Here is a 19,566-nt window from a genome sequence, read left to right as displayed (position 1 = left end):
TGGCATTTGAGTAGAGACCTGAGGGAGACTTGAAGCTTGTCAGTCAATAATTATTCAGGTGTCTGCTTATTTAGTACTGAGCCAGGCTCTTTAGGTTGACTTAGAACCTGAGAGTGTATAGCAAAATTCTTGCCCCACAAGGGCCTCTAGTTCAGTTGGGGACACCTGATTTCCATAATCATACGGGGACATTGCAGTCCAGAGAAGGGAAGGGACTTGTCTAAAGTTACCCATCTCATTAGTCTCCTGATTTTCACAGTGCCACTCCAGCACCCTCCCTCCTACAGACTCGCTCCCACACACACCTGAAACAACAGCTGGCCATCTAGACAACAGTGGCAACTCCCAACTTCATCAGTTTTGTCACAATGGTTTGTTGTTAACTTGCTTCTTTAGAAAACAGAAACTTCTCTCCCCATTAAAAGTATTGATAGAATTGCATTGAGATATGGTGGGAAAAAATTAGATGTTTCCAGTGAGACTTGAGTTTTAGTGGTTCTGGGCTGGTCATTTCCTCTCTGTTGTGCTGCAGTTAGTTTTCTCATCTGTGAAATGAGGAGGTTGAACTGCATAACTTCTAAGAGCTCCTCCAGCTCTAATCCTCAGAGTGTTTATAAAAGTGATTAGATTACTAGCTTAGTTTAACCTGTCCCACTCAATGGCCCACACTGTGGCATGTCTTAATTATAACTAGCATGTATATGGCATGTATGCCCAGCAGTTTTCTAACTGCTTTACTTGTACTATTTCATTTAATCTTTACCAATAATATAACCTGTAGGTGCTGCTATTAGTCCCATTTTGTACACGAAAAAGTTGAGGCACAGTGCGACCAAGACCCTTGCCCAAATTCGCATAGCTGGCAAAGTGGAAGAGCTAGGTTTCCAACCCTGGCAGCCTGATTCCAGAGGCCACGCCCTTAACCACTGTACTCAGTACTTCTGCCCAGCAGAAAAGACACGAGTCTTTAGCTGAACACCTCCCAGGGTAGCAGGGCAGGACTGCTTGGGACCCACGAAATTATGTGCAAGCCATTTGTTAAGAAGCTAATGATACTATATTAGGCCAGGTGCAGTGGCTCATGCCTGTAATCCTAGCACTTTAGGAGACTGAAGTGGGTGGATCACTTGAGGCCAGGAGTTTGAGCATGGCCAACATGGCAAAACCCCATCTCTACTAAAAATACAAAAATTAGCCGAGTATGGGATTACATACCTGTAATCCCAGCTACTCAGGAGGCTGAAGCATGAGACTCATTTGATCCTGGGAGGCAGAGGTTGCAGTGGGCGAAGATCAGGCCACTGCACTCCAGCCTGGGCGACAGAGCAAGAGTGTCTCAAAACAAAAAAAGAAGCGAATGACAGTACATTGGAGACTGGCTTTATAGTGGCTGGGCTGTGTGGTCCAAACAACTAGTACTATAGGCATTCAAAAGAGAAAAAGCTGAAGGTTGGTAGTTTTATGGAAGAGGTAAAACTTGAGCTAGATCTTCTGGATGAGTGGGTGGAGAATTTATTCCGGGTGGGGGGAATAGCAGGAGCAGAGACCCAGAAATGAGGGTAAGCATGCTCCTTTGTGGTCAGGAAGGAGCCTGGCTTGGCAGGAGAGTGCATTGGTAAAGTCAATCCAGGCAGAATAGCTTGATTTGCCCTTGAAAGCTCTGAGTCCGGAACAGCATGAGGAAAAGAACACAGGAGGAGGAAGCAAGCAGGGACACTTGACTGGGTAGGGGAGCCCCTGGAGTGTGAAGCTACACAGGAATCTATGGTTGCAGGTCTCCACTAGAAAAATGTGCTGTGAACCCTTCCTGTCCAGGACCATGACTTACTGGTATCTTCCCACCTGGTGGGGCACAACAGAGTATATTTGCATGATTGGGGTAACTAAGAAAGATGTTGCAAGAAAAAAAACGAACAGGAGTTGATGCCTGAGTGGATGTAAGGGAAGGAGATAGATGACTCATATATGACTCTTGTGATTTCCTTAACTTTTCCCGAAATGTGCATGCCTCTGCCAGCTGCTGTGATTGGACAGGCGAGAGCAAAAGCTATAAGCTAAGCAAAATGCCTTCTTATTAAACAGATTGTGTTAACTCTTAATTTAAATAGGATGTTGTGCTACATGACTGTACAGACTTGGGATTTGAGGTTTAGATACAGACATACTTGGGTCCCTTCCTACTCCCTTTTCTGAAGTCAGTGGTGCAATCCCCAAGAAATCGTTGAAATTCGGTGCCTAAGGGAGGCTTATCAGGTAGAAGGGATACTTGTTCTGTCTCAAAGGCCAGGGACATATATAAATTCAACAGAAAACCAAAGCAACCCTGGCCAGGCGCAGTGGCTCATGCCTGTAATCCCAGCACTTTGGGAGGCCGAGGTGGGTGGATCACTTGAGGTCAGGAGTTCGAAACGAGCCTGGCCAACATGGCGAAACCCTATCTCTACTAAAAATACAAAAATTAGCCAGGCATGGTGGTGCGCACCTGTAATCCCAGTTACTCGGGAGGCTGAGGTGGGAGAATCGCTTGAACCCAGGAGGCAGAGTTTGCAGTGAGCTGAGATCACACCAGTGCACTCCAGCCTGGGTGACAGAGCGAGACTCCGTCTCAAAAAAAAAAAAAAAAAAAAAAAAGAAAGCAACCCTTTAGAATTGTTTTGTCTTAAAGAAATAAAGCAGATAGCTAACACATAGCACTTACTGCCTGTGGGCGCTGTTCTAAGCACATTGGTTGTATTAACTCATTTAATCCTCATAATAACCCTTTGCAAGAGGTTACTATTATTATCCTCATATTAGAGATAAGAAAAGTGAGAGGTTAAGTAATTTGCCTGCTGGCAAGTAGTAAAGGTGGGATATAAACTCAGGCAGTCAGGCTCCAGAGTCTGCTCTTAAACAGTACACTATGTTGAAGTTATCCACGAAGAGCTGTTAGAGACCTTTACGAGTAGTATAATCATCACTTATTCGTGTATATGTCTAGGCATGTTGTACACACACACAGTTCACATGTATTTGTATATATTTAAACATTTGGAGATTATATTTAAAGTTTCAGTGCCTGTATTTTTTTCAATTTTTTGCTATAAAATACACATAACATAAAATTTACCATCTTAACCATTTTTAAGTATACAGTTTAGTGTTACTAAATACATTCATAATGCTGTGCAACCATCACCACCATCCATCCCCATAACTCTTTTTATCTTGCAAAACTGAAACTCTGCACCCATTAAACAACTACTCCCCATTTTCCCCTGCGCCTAACCCCTGGCAACCACCATTCTACTTTCTGTCTCTATGATTTTGACTACTCTAAGTATCTCATATGAATGTAATGATATACTATTTGTCTTTTTTGTGACTGGCTTATTTCTGTTAGCATAATGCCCTCATGGTTCATGTTGTATCATATGTCAGAATTTTTCCTTTTTAAAAGCTGAGTAATATTCCATTGTATGCATATACCACATTTTGCTTATCCGTTTATCTGTCGATGGACACGTAGGTTGCTTCCATGTTTCAGTGATTTCACAATACTGTTATGAACTCAGGTGTAGAATATCTTTTTGAGACCCTGTTTTCGCTTCTTTTGGGTATATACCCAGACATGGAATTACTGTATCATATGGTAATTCTATCTTTAACTTTTTTGAGGAACCACCATACTGTTGTCCATAGTGAAATTTTACATTTCCACCAACTATGCACTGGGGTTCGAATTTTTCCATATCCTTGCCAACATTTATTTTCTATTTTTTGATAGTAGCCATTCTAATGGGGGTGAGGTGAAATCTCATTGTGGTTTTGGTTTGCATTTTCCTAAATATTAGTGATGATGAACACCTTCATGTGCTTATTGGCTATTTGCATATCTTTGTTGGTGAAAAATCCATTTAAGCCTTTGCCTATTTTTGAATTTTTTTTTATTGTTGAGTTTTAGGACTCCTCTGTATATTCTGGATATTAATCCCTTATTAGAGATATGATTTTCACATATTTTTCCATGCTGTGAGTCATTTTTTTTTCTGTGAATATTTTGATGCACACATTTAAATTTTTTCCATGAAATCCGATTCATCAATTTTTAATTTTGTTACCTACATTGTTGGTGTCATATCCAAGAAATTGTCGCTGAATCCAATGGTGTGAAGCTTTTGTCTTATGTTTTCTTCTAAAAGTTTTATAGTTTTAGTCTTACAATTTAGGTCTCTGATCCATTTTGAGTTTATTTTTTTACTTGGTATTAAGTAAGGGTCCAATTTCATTCTTTTTCATATGGATATCCAGTTTTCCCAGCATCATTTGTTGAAAAGATTGTCCGCATTGAGTGGTCTTGGCACTCTTGTCAAAAATCATTTGACCATACATGTGATGGTTTGTTTCTGGACTGTCTATTCTATTACATTGATCAGTATGTCTATCTTTATGCCAGTACACACCGTTTTGATTATTGCAGCTTTGTAGTACGTTCTGAAATCAGGAAGTCTAAGTCCTACAGCTTTGTTTTTCTATTTCAAGACTGTTTGGCTATTCAGAGTTCCTTGAGGTTTCATAAGAATTTTAGGATGGATTTTTCTATTTCTGCAAAACTATGCCGTTAAGATTTTGATATGCATTGAATTGAATCCATGTATCACTTTGGATAGTATTGACATCTTAACAATATTAAGTGTTCTAATACATGAACATGAGATGTGTTTCCATATCATCTACAAACAGAGATAATTTTACACCTTATTTTAACTGGATGTCTTTTATCTCTTTTTCTTGCCTAATTGCTCTGGATGGAATTTCGAGTACTATGTTGAATAGGAGTGGTGAAAGTGGGCATCTTTGTTTCATTCCTGACCCTAAAGGAAAAGCTTTCTGTCTTTCACCATTAAGGGTGATGTTTGCTGTGGGTTTTTCATATATAACTTTTAAGTCAATTTCCTTATACTTCTAGTTTGTTGAGTGTTTTTATCATGAGAGGTAAATTTTGTCTAATGCTTTTTCTGTATCAATTGAGAAGAACAGGTAGTTTTTTTCCCCTTTATTCTGTTAATGTGGTATATTACATTGATCGAGTTTTGTATGTTAAAACATCTTTGTATTCCTGGAATAAATCCCACTTGGTCATGGTCTATAATCCTTTTGATATGCCCCTATATTCACTTTACTGCTATTTTGTTGAGAATTTATACATCAGTGTTCATAAGGCATATAGGTCTATAGTTTTCTTTTCTTGTAGCGTCTTTGGCTTTGGTATCAGGTAATGCTGGCCTCGTAGAATGAGTTAGGAAGTTTGAGAAGATTTGGTATTAGTTCTTTAGATGTTTGGTAGAATTTTATCTGTGAAGCCATCAGGTCTAGGGCTTTTCTTTGTTGGGAGATTTTTTATTACTGATTCAATCTCCTTACTACTTATAGGTCTATTGAGATTTCCTATTTCTTTGTGAGTTAGTATTGGTGGTTTTGTCTTTCTGGAAATGTGTCTGTTTCATCTAGGCTGTCCAATTTGTTAGTGTACCGTTGTTCGTGGTACTCTCTTATAATCTTTATATTTCTCTAGAGTCAATAGTAATGATTCTAGAGAAATACTCATTTTCATTTTTGATTTTAGTAATTTCAGTCTTCTTTCTTATTAGTCCATCTAGCTAAAGGTTTGTCCATTTTGTTGATCTTTTCAAGAAACTTTTAGTTTCATTGATTTTCTCTATTTTTCTATTCCCTTTTTCTTTTATCTCTGGTCTAATCTTCATTATTTCCTTCCTCATGATAGCTTAAGATTAGTTTGTTCTTTTTCTAGTTACGTAAGTGGTAAAGTTAAGGTTGCTGATTTGTTTCTTAATATAAGTGTTTATAGCTAAAAATTTTTCCAATAGTACTGCTTTCACTGTATCATCTAAATTTTAAATGTTTATATTTACGCCTTTCATCAAATTTGGGAAGTTATCATCCATTCTTCTTTCTTTCTTTTTCTTTTTCTTCTTCTTCTTCTTTTTTTTTTTTTTTTTAAATTTTGAGACAGAGTCTTACTCTGTCACCCAGGCTGGAGTGCAGTGGTGTGATCTCAGCTCACTGCAACCTCTGCCTCCCGGGTTCAAGCAATTCTCCTGCCTCAGCCACCCAAGTAGCTGGGATTACAGATGTGCACCACCACACTCAGCTAATTTTTGTATTCTTAGTAGAACTGGGGTATTGCCATGTAGGCTAGGCTGGTTTTGAACTCCTGGACCCAGGCGAACTGCCTGCCTTGGCCTCCCCAAGTGCTGGGATGAGCCACCACACCTGGCTCATTATTTTTTCAAGTATTCTTTCTTTCCTTTTCTCTTTCTTCTCCTGGAACTGCCATAATGCGTACACTGGTCTGCTGATAGTATACCACAGGTCTCTTAGACTCTGTTCACTTTTCTTCAATCGTTTTTTCTTTCTGTTCCTCGGACTCAATAATTTTTATTGCCCTAATTTCAAGTTTATTGATTCTTTCTTCTGCCTGCTCAAATCTACCTTTGATTCTTTTTAGTGAATTTTTCATTTCAGTTGTTGTGCTTTTCTGCTCCAGAGTTTCTTTTCGGTCTCTTTTTAGGTTTTCTGTCTCTTTATTGGTATTTTCATTTTGCTTACATATCATTTTCTTGACTCTCTCCACATCTTCCTTTAGTTCTGTGAACATCTGAAGATAGTTGTTTCAGAATCTTTCTTTAATGTATTTGCCATCAGGTCTTTTTCAGGGACAGGTTTGGTGTTGTTTAACTTTTTTTCTTTGAATGGGCCATAGTTTCCTGGTTTGTTTGTTTGTGTGTTTGTTTTTTTGTCTGCCTTGTGATTTTTTGTTAAAAACTGGACATTTAAATCTGGTTTCTCTGGAAACCAGATTCTCCCCTTCCCCCAGGATTTGCTGTTTTTTGTTATTGTTTTATGTATTGTTTTTATTTTTTTGATTATTGTAGGCTGTGTGTTGAGCATCAACCTGAAGTGTAAACTTAGTCTTCTCAGGTTTTTTTCTGGGCTTTCCCTGAGCATGTGTGGTCACTTTCTATTTTTCTCTGTATATGTAGTTTTGTTTCATTTTGTTTTGTTTTGTTTTGTTTCTGAGACTTAGTCTCGCTCTGTTGCCCAGGCTAGAGTGCAGTGGTGTGATCATAGCTCACTGTAACCTCGAATCCCTGGGCTCAAGTGATCCTCCCACTTCAGTCTCCTGAGGAGCTGGAACTACAGATTCATGCCACCACACCTAGCTAATTTAAACAAACAAACCAAAAAATTGTTTTGGTAGAGATGGGATCTTGCAGTGTTGCCAGGGCTGGTCTTTGACTGCTGGCCTCAAGTAATCCTCCTGCCTTGGCCTACCAAAGTGCTGGAATTACAGGCGTGAGTCACCATGCCCAGCCTCTGTCATCGTTTTAGAATTTCTAATCTTTAATGCCTGGCTCCCAAAAGTGGAAAAGGAGAAAAATGAGGTGACAAGGGAAGAGCGCCATTCTTTTACATCTTCTGGAAATCACTTTAGCTAGATAGGGAGGGCTTGCAACAATGGGGATAGGTGCAACCACAATGGCTGCCAGCCTCTTTGTACCTCTGTGATCAGAAGCAGCAATCAGTAATCAGAATACAAATCCCCGATATTTGGAGGACAGAGTACTTTTGCCCACAGAGCCCACAAGCTGTGGGCAGAGGGCTCCAGGAACATGTGCACAGCTGCCTGCCATGGGGTTGGGGATGAAGGATGGGCAGCTACTACTATGTAAAAGCTGACATTGATTGAAATTTATTGCAATTTGTTGTTCAAGCGTTTCCTTGGAGATTGCAAGCCTTCAATATAAGTGTTTCCTAATATAACTCTGCAGTCTTCCAAAATTGTTACATCAAACAGATTCTGCCACTACCATTGTTATCTAGGTGAGGAGACAGATGTCTGGTACTTCCTACTCTTGCCATATTCCCAGAATCCGTGTGTGTGTGTGTTTAAAGTGTAGGAAGTAGAAAAATCAAAAGATATGGAGGGAACTGGAAGAGAAAAAGAAAAGGATAGCAGATAGCTCCAAGAAGCCCAAAATGCAAACTAGTTAGAAGATCTGACCAAAGGACACTTCAAAACAGATGGGAAAATATTAATCCCATTTAAAAGGTTGAATATAGGGCAGGCTATTGTTTTATTTCAAAACTGAGGTTAAAGTAGGTTTTAAAAGGTTTTAAATTACCTTGAAAATTGGAGTACAATTGAAATGAACCACAAATATGTATATTTTTATTATCAGGGCTTTAATATTTGTGTGGGAGTGGGAGGTAGGCAGGTAGGGAGAGCACTGGAAGTGCTAAACTAGGTATGTTGGATGTGTGTCTGGGAACTGCAGAATAAGGCAGATAATCCTACAGTAAATAGTAGTCTCCAGTAGGAACAATGTTTTTATTAGAGGCTCTCTACCTGACAAATGACTTGTCTTCAAAAATATCATTGATATGGTGTTAGAAAGGCCAAAATGGAAAGTCATACATGCTTTTAATCACTTAAAATCCTAACTATAGCTCTGTTGCCTGAGCCATTGGTGCTTCCTGGTACTAGCTCAGTTTTAATGCAGTGCAATAGGAATTCTTTGCTTCCACAAGGCCTTATCCTGCTGTGGGCTGCTCCTTCTCACAGTTGGACCTTGGGAAAAGCTATTGATAGTAGAGTTAGAAGAGGGAATGATTTTTTTTAATTTCAAATTTTATTGTAGATTAGAGAGTACATGTGCAGATTTGCTACATGGGTAGCAAAAGTACATGTGCAGATTTGCTACATGGGTAGCATGATGCTGAGACTTGGGGTCCCAACTATCTGATCACTCAGGCTGTAACCATAGTACCCAACAGGTGGTTCTTTGGCCCCCAAACCCACCTCCCTCCCTCCCCTGTCTAGTGATCCCCAGTGTCTGTTGTTTCCATCTTTATGATCATGTGTATTCAGTGTTTAACACCCACTTATAAGTGAGAACATGCGGTATTTGGTTTTCTATTCTTGCATTAAATCACTTAGGATAAAGGCCTCCAGCTCCACCCATGTTGCTGCAAAGGGCATGGTTTCATTCTTTTTGTGGCTGCATAGTATTCCATGATGTATATGTGCCACATTATCTTTATCCAATCCACTGTTGGTGGGCCCTTAAATTAATTCCGTGTCCTTGCTTTTGTGAATAGTGCCGCAGTGAACATACAGGTGCATGTGTCTTTATGATAGAATGAGTTATTTTCCTTTGGGTATATATCAGCTAATGGAGTTGTTGGGCTGAATGGTAGTTCTATTTTAAGTCCTTTTTTTTTTTTTTTTTTTTTTGAGACAGAGTCTTGCTCTGTTGCCCAGGCTGGCGTGCAGTGGTGCGATCTTGGCTCACTGCAACCTCCATCTCCTGGGTTCAAGTGATTCTTATGCCACAGCCCCCTGAGTTTCTGGTATTACAGGTGTACACCACCATGCCTGGCTAATTTTTGTGTTTTTAGTAGAGGTGGGGTTTTGTTATGTTGTCCAGGCTGGTCCCGAGCTCACGATCTCAAGTGATCTGCCCGCCTCAGCCTCCCAAAGTGCTGGGATTATAGGCGTAAACCACCGTGCCCGGCCTATTTTAAGTTCTTTGAGAAATCTCTAAACTGCTTTCCACAGTGGTGAAACCTGTTTGCATTTCCACCAACAGGGTATAAGCATTCCCTGTTTTCTACAGCCTCGTCAACATCTGTTTTCTGACTTTTAAATAATCACCAGGGAATGAATGTTGAGGGTCAAAGGCCTTTGTAGACTGCTGACCAAGTCACTGCTATGAGAAAACTCAACTACAGAGTGCCTGTGAGTTTGATGTTTTGGGACAAGTGGAATTTTTTGCTCAGTTAGAGAGGAAGGTAATAGTATAAATATTGCTGATTATGTAACAGGCCCAATGCACTCCAAAGTATTAGTGCATAGAGTACAAGATTTAATTCTTATCATTTGGTAAATTACTATTACTATAATCCTTAAGTAATTAATAATGATTCCGTTCATCACTTTAGAAAATTTGGGGGAATTATTTTCAAATAACTTTAATAAACTTCTATGTTGAAATAATTTTTGGTTGACAGAAAAGTTGCAAAGGTAGGACAGAGAAGTTGCAAAAGTAGGACAGAGGGTTCCTGCACACCCATCACCCAGTTTCTGGGGGATGATTTTGATAGTCTTGGTCTCAGGAGAAGTTCTCAGGAAAGTTTAAAATTATGTTTCACAGTTCCTCCTGTTTCTCTTCCCTCTTCAGATTAGTCAAAGCTCTAGCTCTAGCTGTTTAGTGTCAGACCTCAGGGGAACAAGGGCTGCTAAGTCTCTTTCTCAGTACTTCTTTGGAAAAAGCTATAAAAAAACAATTACCAGGTCATGTTAGCAAGCAGAATTAAAGATGAGCTTCTTAAACTTACTTATAGAACTGCTGAGATTTTGAACAATCTGTTTTTTTTGTTGTTGTTGTTGTCATTGTTTTTGAGACCCTGTCTTGCTCTGTCACCCAGGCTAGAGTGCAGTGGCATGATCTTGGCTCACTGCAGCCTCAAACTCCCAGGCTCAAGTCATTCTTTTGCTTCAGCCCCCCAGAACCTGGGACTATAGGCATGTACCAGCATGCTTGGCTAACTTTTGTAACTTTTTTTGTATAGACGGGATTTTGCTATGTTGCCTGGGCTGGTCTCAAACTCCTGGGCTCAAGCCACTTGGTCTCCCAAAGTGCCAGGATTACAGGTGTGAGCCACCGTGCCCAGCCTGAACAGTCTGTGTTGAGTGAGGTGTGTATCCCAAGGTTAGGGAACCCCAAATTCCTGGAAGAGGACAACTTGGAAATATTAGTATTTAAGAATATCACTCTTTTCTATGAAAGTGGTTAAGAATGTGACCTTGGAGCCACACTTTTCAAGTGACAGTCCCAGCTCTGCCTCATTTACTGTAACCATGGTATATGGAACAAATGACTTCACGTGCCTGTTGCCTTAGTTGCCTCATCTTTAACACGAGGCCAGTAGGCCGGGTGCGGTGGCTCACACCTGTAATCCCAGCACTTTGGGAGGCCGAGGCGGGTGGATCACTTGAGCTCAGGAGTTCGAGACCAGCCTGGCCAGCATGGCGAAAACCCATCTCTACTAAAATTACAAAAATTAGCCAGGCGTGGTGGCGTGTGCCTGTAGTACCAGTAACAGGCTAGATGAATCACTTCACCCCAGGAGGCAGAGGCTGCAGTGAGCTGAGATCGTGCCACTGCATTCCAGCCTGGGTTACAGAGTGAGATTCTATCTCAAACAACAACAACAACAACAAAAACATGAGGCTCATACTAGTCCCTATCTCAAAGATTGTTGTGAGGATTAAATGGATTAATATGTGTAGAATATTTAGAATAGTCCCTGGCCCAGTATATGTTAGGTATTGTTAACTCAGCTATTACTATCTTGCCCTCCAGGACTTGGGAGAATTAAGCAAACCATTAAAAATACTGTTGATAAATTCATTTTTTTTGTCCTTGATTTGAACAGAAACTCAGCCACCTGTGACAAATCTGAGTGTCTCTGTTGAAAACCTCTGCACAGTAATATGGACATGGAATCCACCTGAGGGAGCCAGCCCAAATTGTAGTCTATGGTATTTTAGTCATTTTGGCGACAAACAAGATAAGGTAAGTTTTCTGCAACATGTTACATTGATGAGGTAAAGTGAACACTATGAATTGGAGCCAAGAATAAGCCAAATTCTAATCTTATATCAAAGTGGAAATTGTATTTTAGGGTGTGTTTAAATTTCAATTGGAGAAATTACAGAAGCAACTATTGACACAAGTGAACACTTAAAAATATTTCCTGTTTGACAATTAAATGCAATTGAGATTGCTTTGACAGGAAATATTAGATATCTTTTTCTCTAAGGTACTCAATAAATAATTATGTTATTGTTAAAATTTGTTCCTGTGTTCCTGTCTGTAGCTATATCGCCTTGTATCTATATAACACTTAATTTTTCAGGGAATTTTTACCTTTACCATCTTGCTAATCACATGGACAAATAGATATAAAAGCACTATGTGGCATAAAAGTAAATGGCCATATGGAAAGTGAAAAAGTAAGATGTCAGTGGCAGGTGTGTTTGAATAGAGGGTTCCATAATGCCTGAGGAAAAAGGAGGAAGACTTTCAAGATTTCTAGTCAACTGATATAAGTGAATTTTTGTTAATAGGTTTGGATAATTTCAGGTTCTTTATGATAATCTTATTCAACTGTTTTTTTTTTTTTTTTTTAATGTTTTCATACCTTCTTTCAGTGTATATGTGTTTGTTGCAGGGTGGCGACGGCGAGGGGGTTGGGTGTTTGGGGTTGAATTTGTCCAGGATTTTGAGTAGGCAGAATGAGAAGTTATTAGCAATAGTGCTTTGCATTGGTGAATTGTAGAAGCACCAAGTTCAGGCAGCTTTGGTGGCAGGAAGAGTCAGGAGAACTAGCTTCTGGTTGGCACTGTCACTCTTAACTGACTCTATAGCCTGGGATAAATTGCTTAACCTCTCTGAGCCTTTGTTTCCTTACGTGTAAAGTATGGCTTTACTCGCTTCCCTGGCTTGCTGGGACACAGAAAATAATGTATATAAAAGTTTAATAGTCAGGATGGAACATGCTCTTCCTCTGGAGGGAAATTTGCTATCTGCCTTCCCCTCCCTTGGCTTGCTAAGGTATTACTTATGGCTTAGGCATTAATTGATAAAGAATTGAGGCTTGTCAGAAGTATTTGCATTTTAAAAGAGGTCTTCTAAATGTGGAAGCCAATGATGCTACCAGCAGTGAGACTGGAGTTCACCTTTACATACTGTTGGCTTCCTCTTGTTCCTCCTAAGGAAGGGCCTTAGGCATTTGGAGTCTTAGTGGTGATTTTTGGTAATTGAGCCTTGAGAAATTCGGAGAGAGAGAGCCTAAATGCCTCTGGATGTAAACCCTATTATCACCCAAGTGTCTAACTGAAACCCTGAGGAGAGGTTGCTTTTCAGGTCCCTTTTTCTTAAGTTGTCAAGGATCAATCAGGTAGCCAGGCTGGTATTCTAGCCTAGAAATCGAGCTATTTCCTTAGTGTATGTACAGAAATTTAGAGTTAAATGTAATTTTAGGAGACAGTAGAATCAGATAGAATTGTGCTTGAAATTTTCTCTCTTCCCCTTTCAAGCTGTTTGATTTTGGGCAAATCACTTAACCTGTCTGAGCTCCCATTTTCTTGTTTGTAAAATATGGGGTTGTTGGGGGCAGGGTGGGTAATAATAGTACCTACTGAATATGGATGGCATGTGCGTTAAAGGAGATGAGGTTTGTAATGCACCTGACGCAGAGTTAGTGCTAGGTAATTGTTAACTTTTATTATTTTTACTGTTGTTAGGTTGAGCCATGTGAAATTACTTTTATGGATCAAAATGGTTGAATGTTGTCAGTATTATTTGGTTCAGCTTAATATTATTATTTAATCTTGTTTCTTCCATTTTACCCCTGAAGAAACCAGATAGAGACCAAAAAGGGTGACCTCTGCCTAAGGCCAGCTCATTTATTTTAACCATTTGACAGCATTGATGGCCATCAGTCCTACAGTTGTGATGAACACGGATTATTCCTTCCAATCAGTGATAGGAGATATCCTGTCTGGACCTTTTTCAAGTTTATCATCCTGAGGCTGAAAATGAATGGCAGAAGTAATTTTCCTCTCCTCTTTCTGTCCTTTGGGTACAGCATTAGCATCATTGGGCCAAACTGAGGTATATTTATCCCTGAGGCATACTGAAGTGATGACATTATGATAGTTCATACATTAGGGGGCTTAGGAAAGTGTTCAAAGGTCCCAAGTTGCTAAATGAGATAAACTCTTGAGGTCATTTTCAATCTTAAGATTGGAGGCTCATCAAGTTGAGAGACAGGGATTTGCAGAGGATCTTTGAAAAAGAAAAGATTAGTGTAAATGGCTGCCCTCCACCATTTTTTAAGTAATGTCTAATAGTTCCTCAGCTGGCAAGTAGAAGGAGGATCTGGCATCAGATTTTAGATATTTTTCATCACTAAGAAATGGGCAAGTCCCATTAGGCAAATGAAAAGGCCAGGCATTCAAATAGGAAGATGCTGAAGCTAATTCCCTTTCTTTTTGAGAAAGGAATTCTGGAGTTGAGAGAGGTGCAGTCCAGCCAAGTGAACATCGGTCTGGGGAGATCAGTTCAGGACTCTTGCCTTGGTTTTTGATAAATTTTAAAAGAGAACCAGATTCCCTACAGGGTGGAGCATAACGTCATACAGCAGCTACCAGTGGGAATGATTCACCAAAGCCAAAAGTCACGTGGGAGCCATCACACATACCTCATCAAGATTTGATGGAAGGGCTGAGTGTGGTAGCTCATGCCTGTAATCCCAGCACTTTGGGAGGCCGAGGTGGGTGGATCACCTGAGGTCAGGAGTTCAAGACCAGCCTGGCCAACATGGTGAAACCCCCTCTCTACTAAAAATACAAAAATTAGCCAGGCGTGGTGGTGTGCACCTGCAATCCCAACTACTTGGGAGGCCAAGGCAGGAGAATCGCTTGAACCCAGGGGGCAGTGGTTACAGTGAGCCGAGATCATGCCACTGTACTCTAGCCTGGGCAACAGAGCAAGACTCTGTCTCAAAAAAAAAAAAAAAAAATCTAATGGAAGGAATTTAGGAATTTAGTTTCTTGTGTGATACAGAGAGGTATGCTTGACTTGGCAGTTGTTAATAATCTGGGTTCCTACTATATTAGTGCCAGTTTAATATTGTTTACCTTGAACTTTGAAAGAAATTTTAAAAAATTATATTTGAAAAAATTTTCCCTCTACTGTCCCTTTTCTGTGTTATTATTCATATGCCTAAAGCATAAGGTTCAGATTTAGATACTAAGGCATTTTAAAATTTTTTATGTTATTTTATTTTGAAATGGAGTCTGCTCTGTTGCCCAGGCTGGAGTGTAGTGGTGTGATCTCAGCTCACTGCAACCTCTGTCCCCTGAGTTCAAGCAATTCTTGTGCCTTAACCTCCCAAATAGCTGGAACTACAGGTGCATGCCACCACGACCAGCTAATTTTTTTGTATTTTTAGTAGAGACAGGGTTTTGCTGTGTTGGCCAGGCTGGTCTCAAACTCCTGACCTTAGGTGATCCTGACCTCAGGTGACCTTGGCCTCCCAAAGTGCTGGGATTACAGGTGTGACCCACCACACCTGGCCACTAAGGCATTTTTTAAATTAAAAATTCCGTTGTGATAATTTTTGTGTATTAAAACTCCGTAACCCTCTAACTGGAACAGTGTCCATTATAATATGAAAACTGGGATTATTTTCATGATGATTCTAATTTGACTATATTTGACTGTACAGTCTAATTTGACATTTGACTGTGCATTTTCCCCTGGTGTCTTCAAAGGGCAAATACAGCTTCCAAACAAGAATTGCCATGGATCCTTGGATAAAGGTGGCTTCTTCAGAGATATATAGGACTTGTGCTTAGTAAAATTGTGAGGTTGGTAAAATTTGTATTCGAAGCTTTCCGGCCACCATTACCATGATCCTGGAGGCAGGTCTTCAGCTTCACATACTCGGAAACCTCATTTCCTCAGCACACATGCATCTCTCAAGGGCTAATTTTTTACTTTGTTGTGAAAATGGTAATGATAATGGTGAAGCAGTCTAGGAATATTTCTGTCAGCATAACTGGTGCATTTCATCCCTGTCAGCAGAGCCTATATAGGAGGCCAAATGTTAAGTAGATTTCTTGGTGAGGAATCAGAAATTAGTTGTAAAAATGTACTTGTCAAAGAATAGCTGGAGACCCTACTGAGGGTAAACAGCTTTGCCAGTGGGACAGAAAAATTCAATGTCCACATTCCTGTATCACCCCCTTTTTCTTCCCTGTCAGGATTTTGCTCACAGACATTTCTTTTTCTGTTCTTCCAGGGCTGACCAACTCCCTTTTCAGAGTGCTGTCTTGACTGGACCTAAGAGTTATTCTGGTTCTATAAAGTGATTTTGTTTTTGTGTCCTTGCTATGATTTATTCATTGTTGACTTGCTAGTTACTTCTCAGAGGCCATCCATATGTCCTGGTTTTGGGGGTATCTCACAGTTGCCTTCATGCTCAGCTGGCAGCAGGCATGTGACATGGCAGAATAGCTCCTTACGGTAGTAGATAGAACTAACTGTGGCAAATTTTCCCCTTCATGGCCATTAACATGTAGATTAAATAGTATCTCTGACTTGAGTCAGAAGCTATTGCAAAACAGGAAACGCTCTCCCTGGAGCTCTGATTAAAAGCAGCTCCATTCTTAATTATTCCAACTCTGTCAATTTGGGAAATGTTTGTTTTCCAGACAGCCCATTTATCTCATTATTCTAAGTCATAGTAACCAGACTGGTGATTTATGTCTCTATGATGTCTATAAATTGGCTTCCTATGGTTCCACAAAGCATATCTACTTTTCAGAATGAGAATGTATATACTCAGCACATATAGCAGTGCTTGAAATTTATACATGTATATGAGGTAGTCAAAATAGTCAAACAGTAGACAAAGAGGTTTAATGAAAAGTCTCTCTTCAGCCCTCAGGTCCCCCTCCTTTACTTCCTTACCCAGAAGTAACCATGATTACTGGATTTTTATTTTTTGAGACAGGGTCTCACTGCATTGTCCAGGCTAGAGTGCAATGCTGCAATCTTGGCTCACTGCCTCCCCCTCCCGGGCTCAAGTGATCCTCCCACCTCAGCCCCATGAGTAACTGGGAGGGACTACAGGCATGAGCCACCATGCCTGGTCAATATTTTTTTTTGTACAGATGGGGTTTTGCCATGTTGCCCAGGCTGGTCTCAAACTCCTGGGCTTAAGCGATCTGCCTGCCTAAGCCTCCCAAAGTACTGGGATTACAGGCATGAGCCACTGAGCCTGGCATGATTCCTGGATTCTTAAAGCATTCCTTTTTTACCTTAATTTTCATGGTACAGTGCATCTACTTCTAAGTGAATTTTGATAATCATACTGTGTTTCCTTTAGAATTGCCTTTAGAGAGTTGATATGTTAGCATTGTAGATTTGTAGGTAAATTTCATGTTTATACCTTTAAAATGTGGGAAATTATTTTATCTACACCAGGGTTTCTCAATGGTGACACTACTGACATTTGGTGAAGGGTTTGTTGTAGGAGGAGGGGGGCTGTCATGTGCATTGTAGGATGTTTAGTAGCATCCTTGACCTCTACTTACTAGACGCCGGTAACCTCCCCCTCCCAAGTTAGGACAATAAAAAATGTTCAATATTACCAAATGTCCCTGAGAGTGGCAGGGAGAACAAAATCACCCCCAATGGAGAATCACTGATCTATACCATTTGAGGACTTTTTTGATTAGAAAAAACAAACAAACAAACAAAAGACAACACATTTGGACATGTACGTTTCATTATTTAAGTGTGTGTTTGCTGAAGCAATGCCTTTTACAATTTTCTAACCTTAGAAACTAGCTCCAGAAACTCGTCGTTCAAAAGAAGTGCCCCTGAATGAGAAGATTTGTCTGCAAGTGGGGTCCCAGTGTAGCACCAATGAAAGTGAGAAGCCTAGCATTTTGGTTGAAAAATGCATCTCGCCCCCTGAAGGTAACAACTGAAAGCACTATCTCTTGGTGTTTAGAGAATAAATCCAAATACTCCAATGCTTTTGTGCATCGTTCATTAATTCATTCAATTCTCAAACATTTTCTGAGTCTAATAAGTGCCAGGCATTATACTAGGTGCTAGAAGCTCAATGAAAATATGAGTATGTCTCTGCCTTGAAGAAGCTTACAAACAACTTGAATAACAATACCTAATATTTATATAAAATTTAATAATTTTAAAAATGATATACACATGCACATGTGTGCGTGTGCACATGAGCGCACGTGCGCACACACACAACCTCCCTTAGGTCGAGACTCACAAGCTTATCTTGGGAAGTGAGTAAGGCATGTATTATTACCCTGATCCATTTTATGAGGAAGAAAGGAATTGAGTGACTTGCTGTATGTCTTCACATTTCGGTCCCAGTGCTTTCAAAATGAAAAACAAAATACTGTCTTACCCATTATATGTGATAATTAGTTTGATATGCAGGATATATTTGGGAAAAGGTGTTTAAAGAGAAAAATAGTATGCTGGCCTGGCTCCAATACAAGTCTAGACAAGATAATACAAGACAACCCTAGGACAAGCTGTCAAGTAGTGAGGATGATCATTGTTCCCCAATCCCACCTCACTCAGTGTCCTTCTGGCTCTTATGTTACATACAGGGAGTAGCATATACTGATTAAGTGCAGGGCTACCAGAAACCAACTGTCTAAGTCCCAGCTCTGCCAGCTATTAACTGTGTAACCTTGGGCAAATTTCTTAGCCCCTCTGCACCTTAGTTTCCTCATCTGTAAACTGGGCATGATGATGGTATCTCTGGATGCAGTGGCTCACGCCTGTAATCCTAGCACTTTGGGAGGCCAAGGCGGGTGAATCACCTAAGATCAGGAGTTTGAGACCAGCCTAGTCAACATGGAGAAAAAAATAATAATTAGCCAGGTGTGGTGGCGCACACTTATAGTCCCAGCTACTCAGGAGGCTGAGGCAGGAGAATTGCTTGAACCCGGGAAGTGGAGGTTGCAGCGAGCCAAGATCGCACGACTCCACTCCGGTCTGGGTGACAGAACAAGACTCTGTCTCAAAAAATAATAATTATTGTACTATGCTATGACACAAAATGATTGATGATGGCTCAGTGTAGTACCCCTTCAAGGATCATGAGGGATAACAGATTTACGTTTTAAACAGAGGTGTTTAATTTAAAGACATTATACCTTAACTAAAATGGCTTTGTAAAGATAGAGATTTTAGGTCAGAAAGATATTAGGGCTCTTAAAGTCATGACACGTAAGAGGCAACTACTAAGAGTTAAGTTAGGCTTACCTTTGCCCAGAATTGCTTTAGGAGGAATGCTTGTTTATTTATTTATTTAGAGACAGAGTCTCATTCTGTCACCCAGGCTGGAGTGCAGTGGCAAGATCTCGGCTCACTGCAACCTCCACCCCCCGGGTTTAAGCAATTCTTGTGCCTCAGCCTCCCGAGTAGCTGGGACTACAGGTGTGTGCCACCACACCCGGCTATTTTTTGTATTTTTAGTAGAGACAGGGTTTCGCCAATTTGGCCAGGCTGTTGAACTCCTGACCTCAAATGATCCACCCTCGTTGGCCTTCCAAAATGCTGGGAATACAGGCGTGAGCCATCCTGCCTGGCTGAATGTTTCTTTAAAAAAAAAAAAAAAAAAGTGTCAGTATTGACCAAAAGACAGAAAGTTAAATTGTACCTCAATAATTTTTTTAAGACAGATGTATATATAAGGGTTGTTTGTATATCCACATTCATTTAGGAATTGTGTGGATATTGTCTATGATTGAAATAGTTTTTGATCTTTTATCTCTCCCTCCAGTTATGGATATTACTTAGGGTCCCTCAGGGATAGGGAAGATGTTTTCTTTGTATCAGGAGGTAAGAGAGAAGGTTGTGAACAAATTAGATT

At 40.2% G+C, this 19,566-nt stretch overlaps 1 protein-coding gene across 3 annotated transcripts in view; it reads left to right on the top strand.

The window, feature by feature from the left end:
• IL13RA1 (interleukin 13 receptor subunit alpha 1) overlaps positions 1-19,566 on the top strand; it is a 74,682-nt gene that overhangs the window by 1,608 nt on the left and 53,508 nt on the right. For all 3 annotated transcript variants that reach the window (XM_037989084.2, XM_008019403.3, XM_037989083.2), the window contains exons 2-3: positions 11,503-11,642; positions 17,486-17,624. In XM_037989084.2, coding sequence (XP_037845012.1) covers positions 11,503-11,642; positions 17,486-17,624 — 279 coding nt within the window. The remainder of the gene's footprint in view (positions 1-11,502; positions 11,643-17,485; positions 17,625-19,566) is intronic.

This window comes from Chlorocebus sabaeus, chromosome X (assembly GCF_047675955.1).
Source record: "Chlorocebus sabaeus isolate Y175 chromosome X, mChlSab1.0.hap1, whole genome shotgun sequence".
Taxonomy (NCBI): Eukaryota; Metazoa; Chordata; class Mammalia; order Primates; family Cercopithecidae; genus Chlorocebus; species Chlorocebus sabaeus.
Note: the sequence above shows the minus strand (reverse complement) of the source record. Positions and strands in the feature narration are given on the sequence as shown.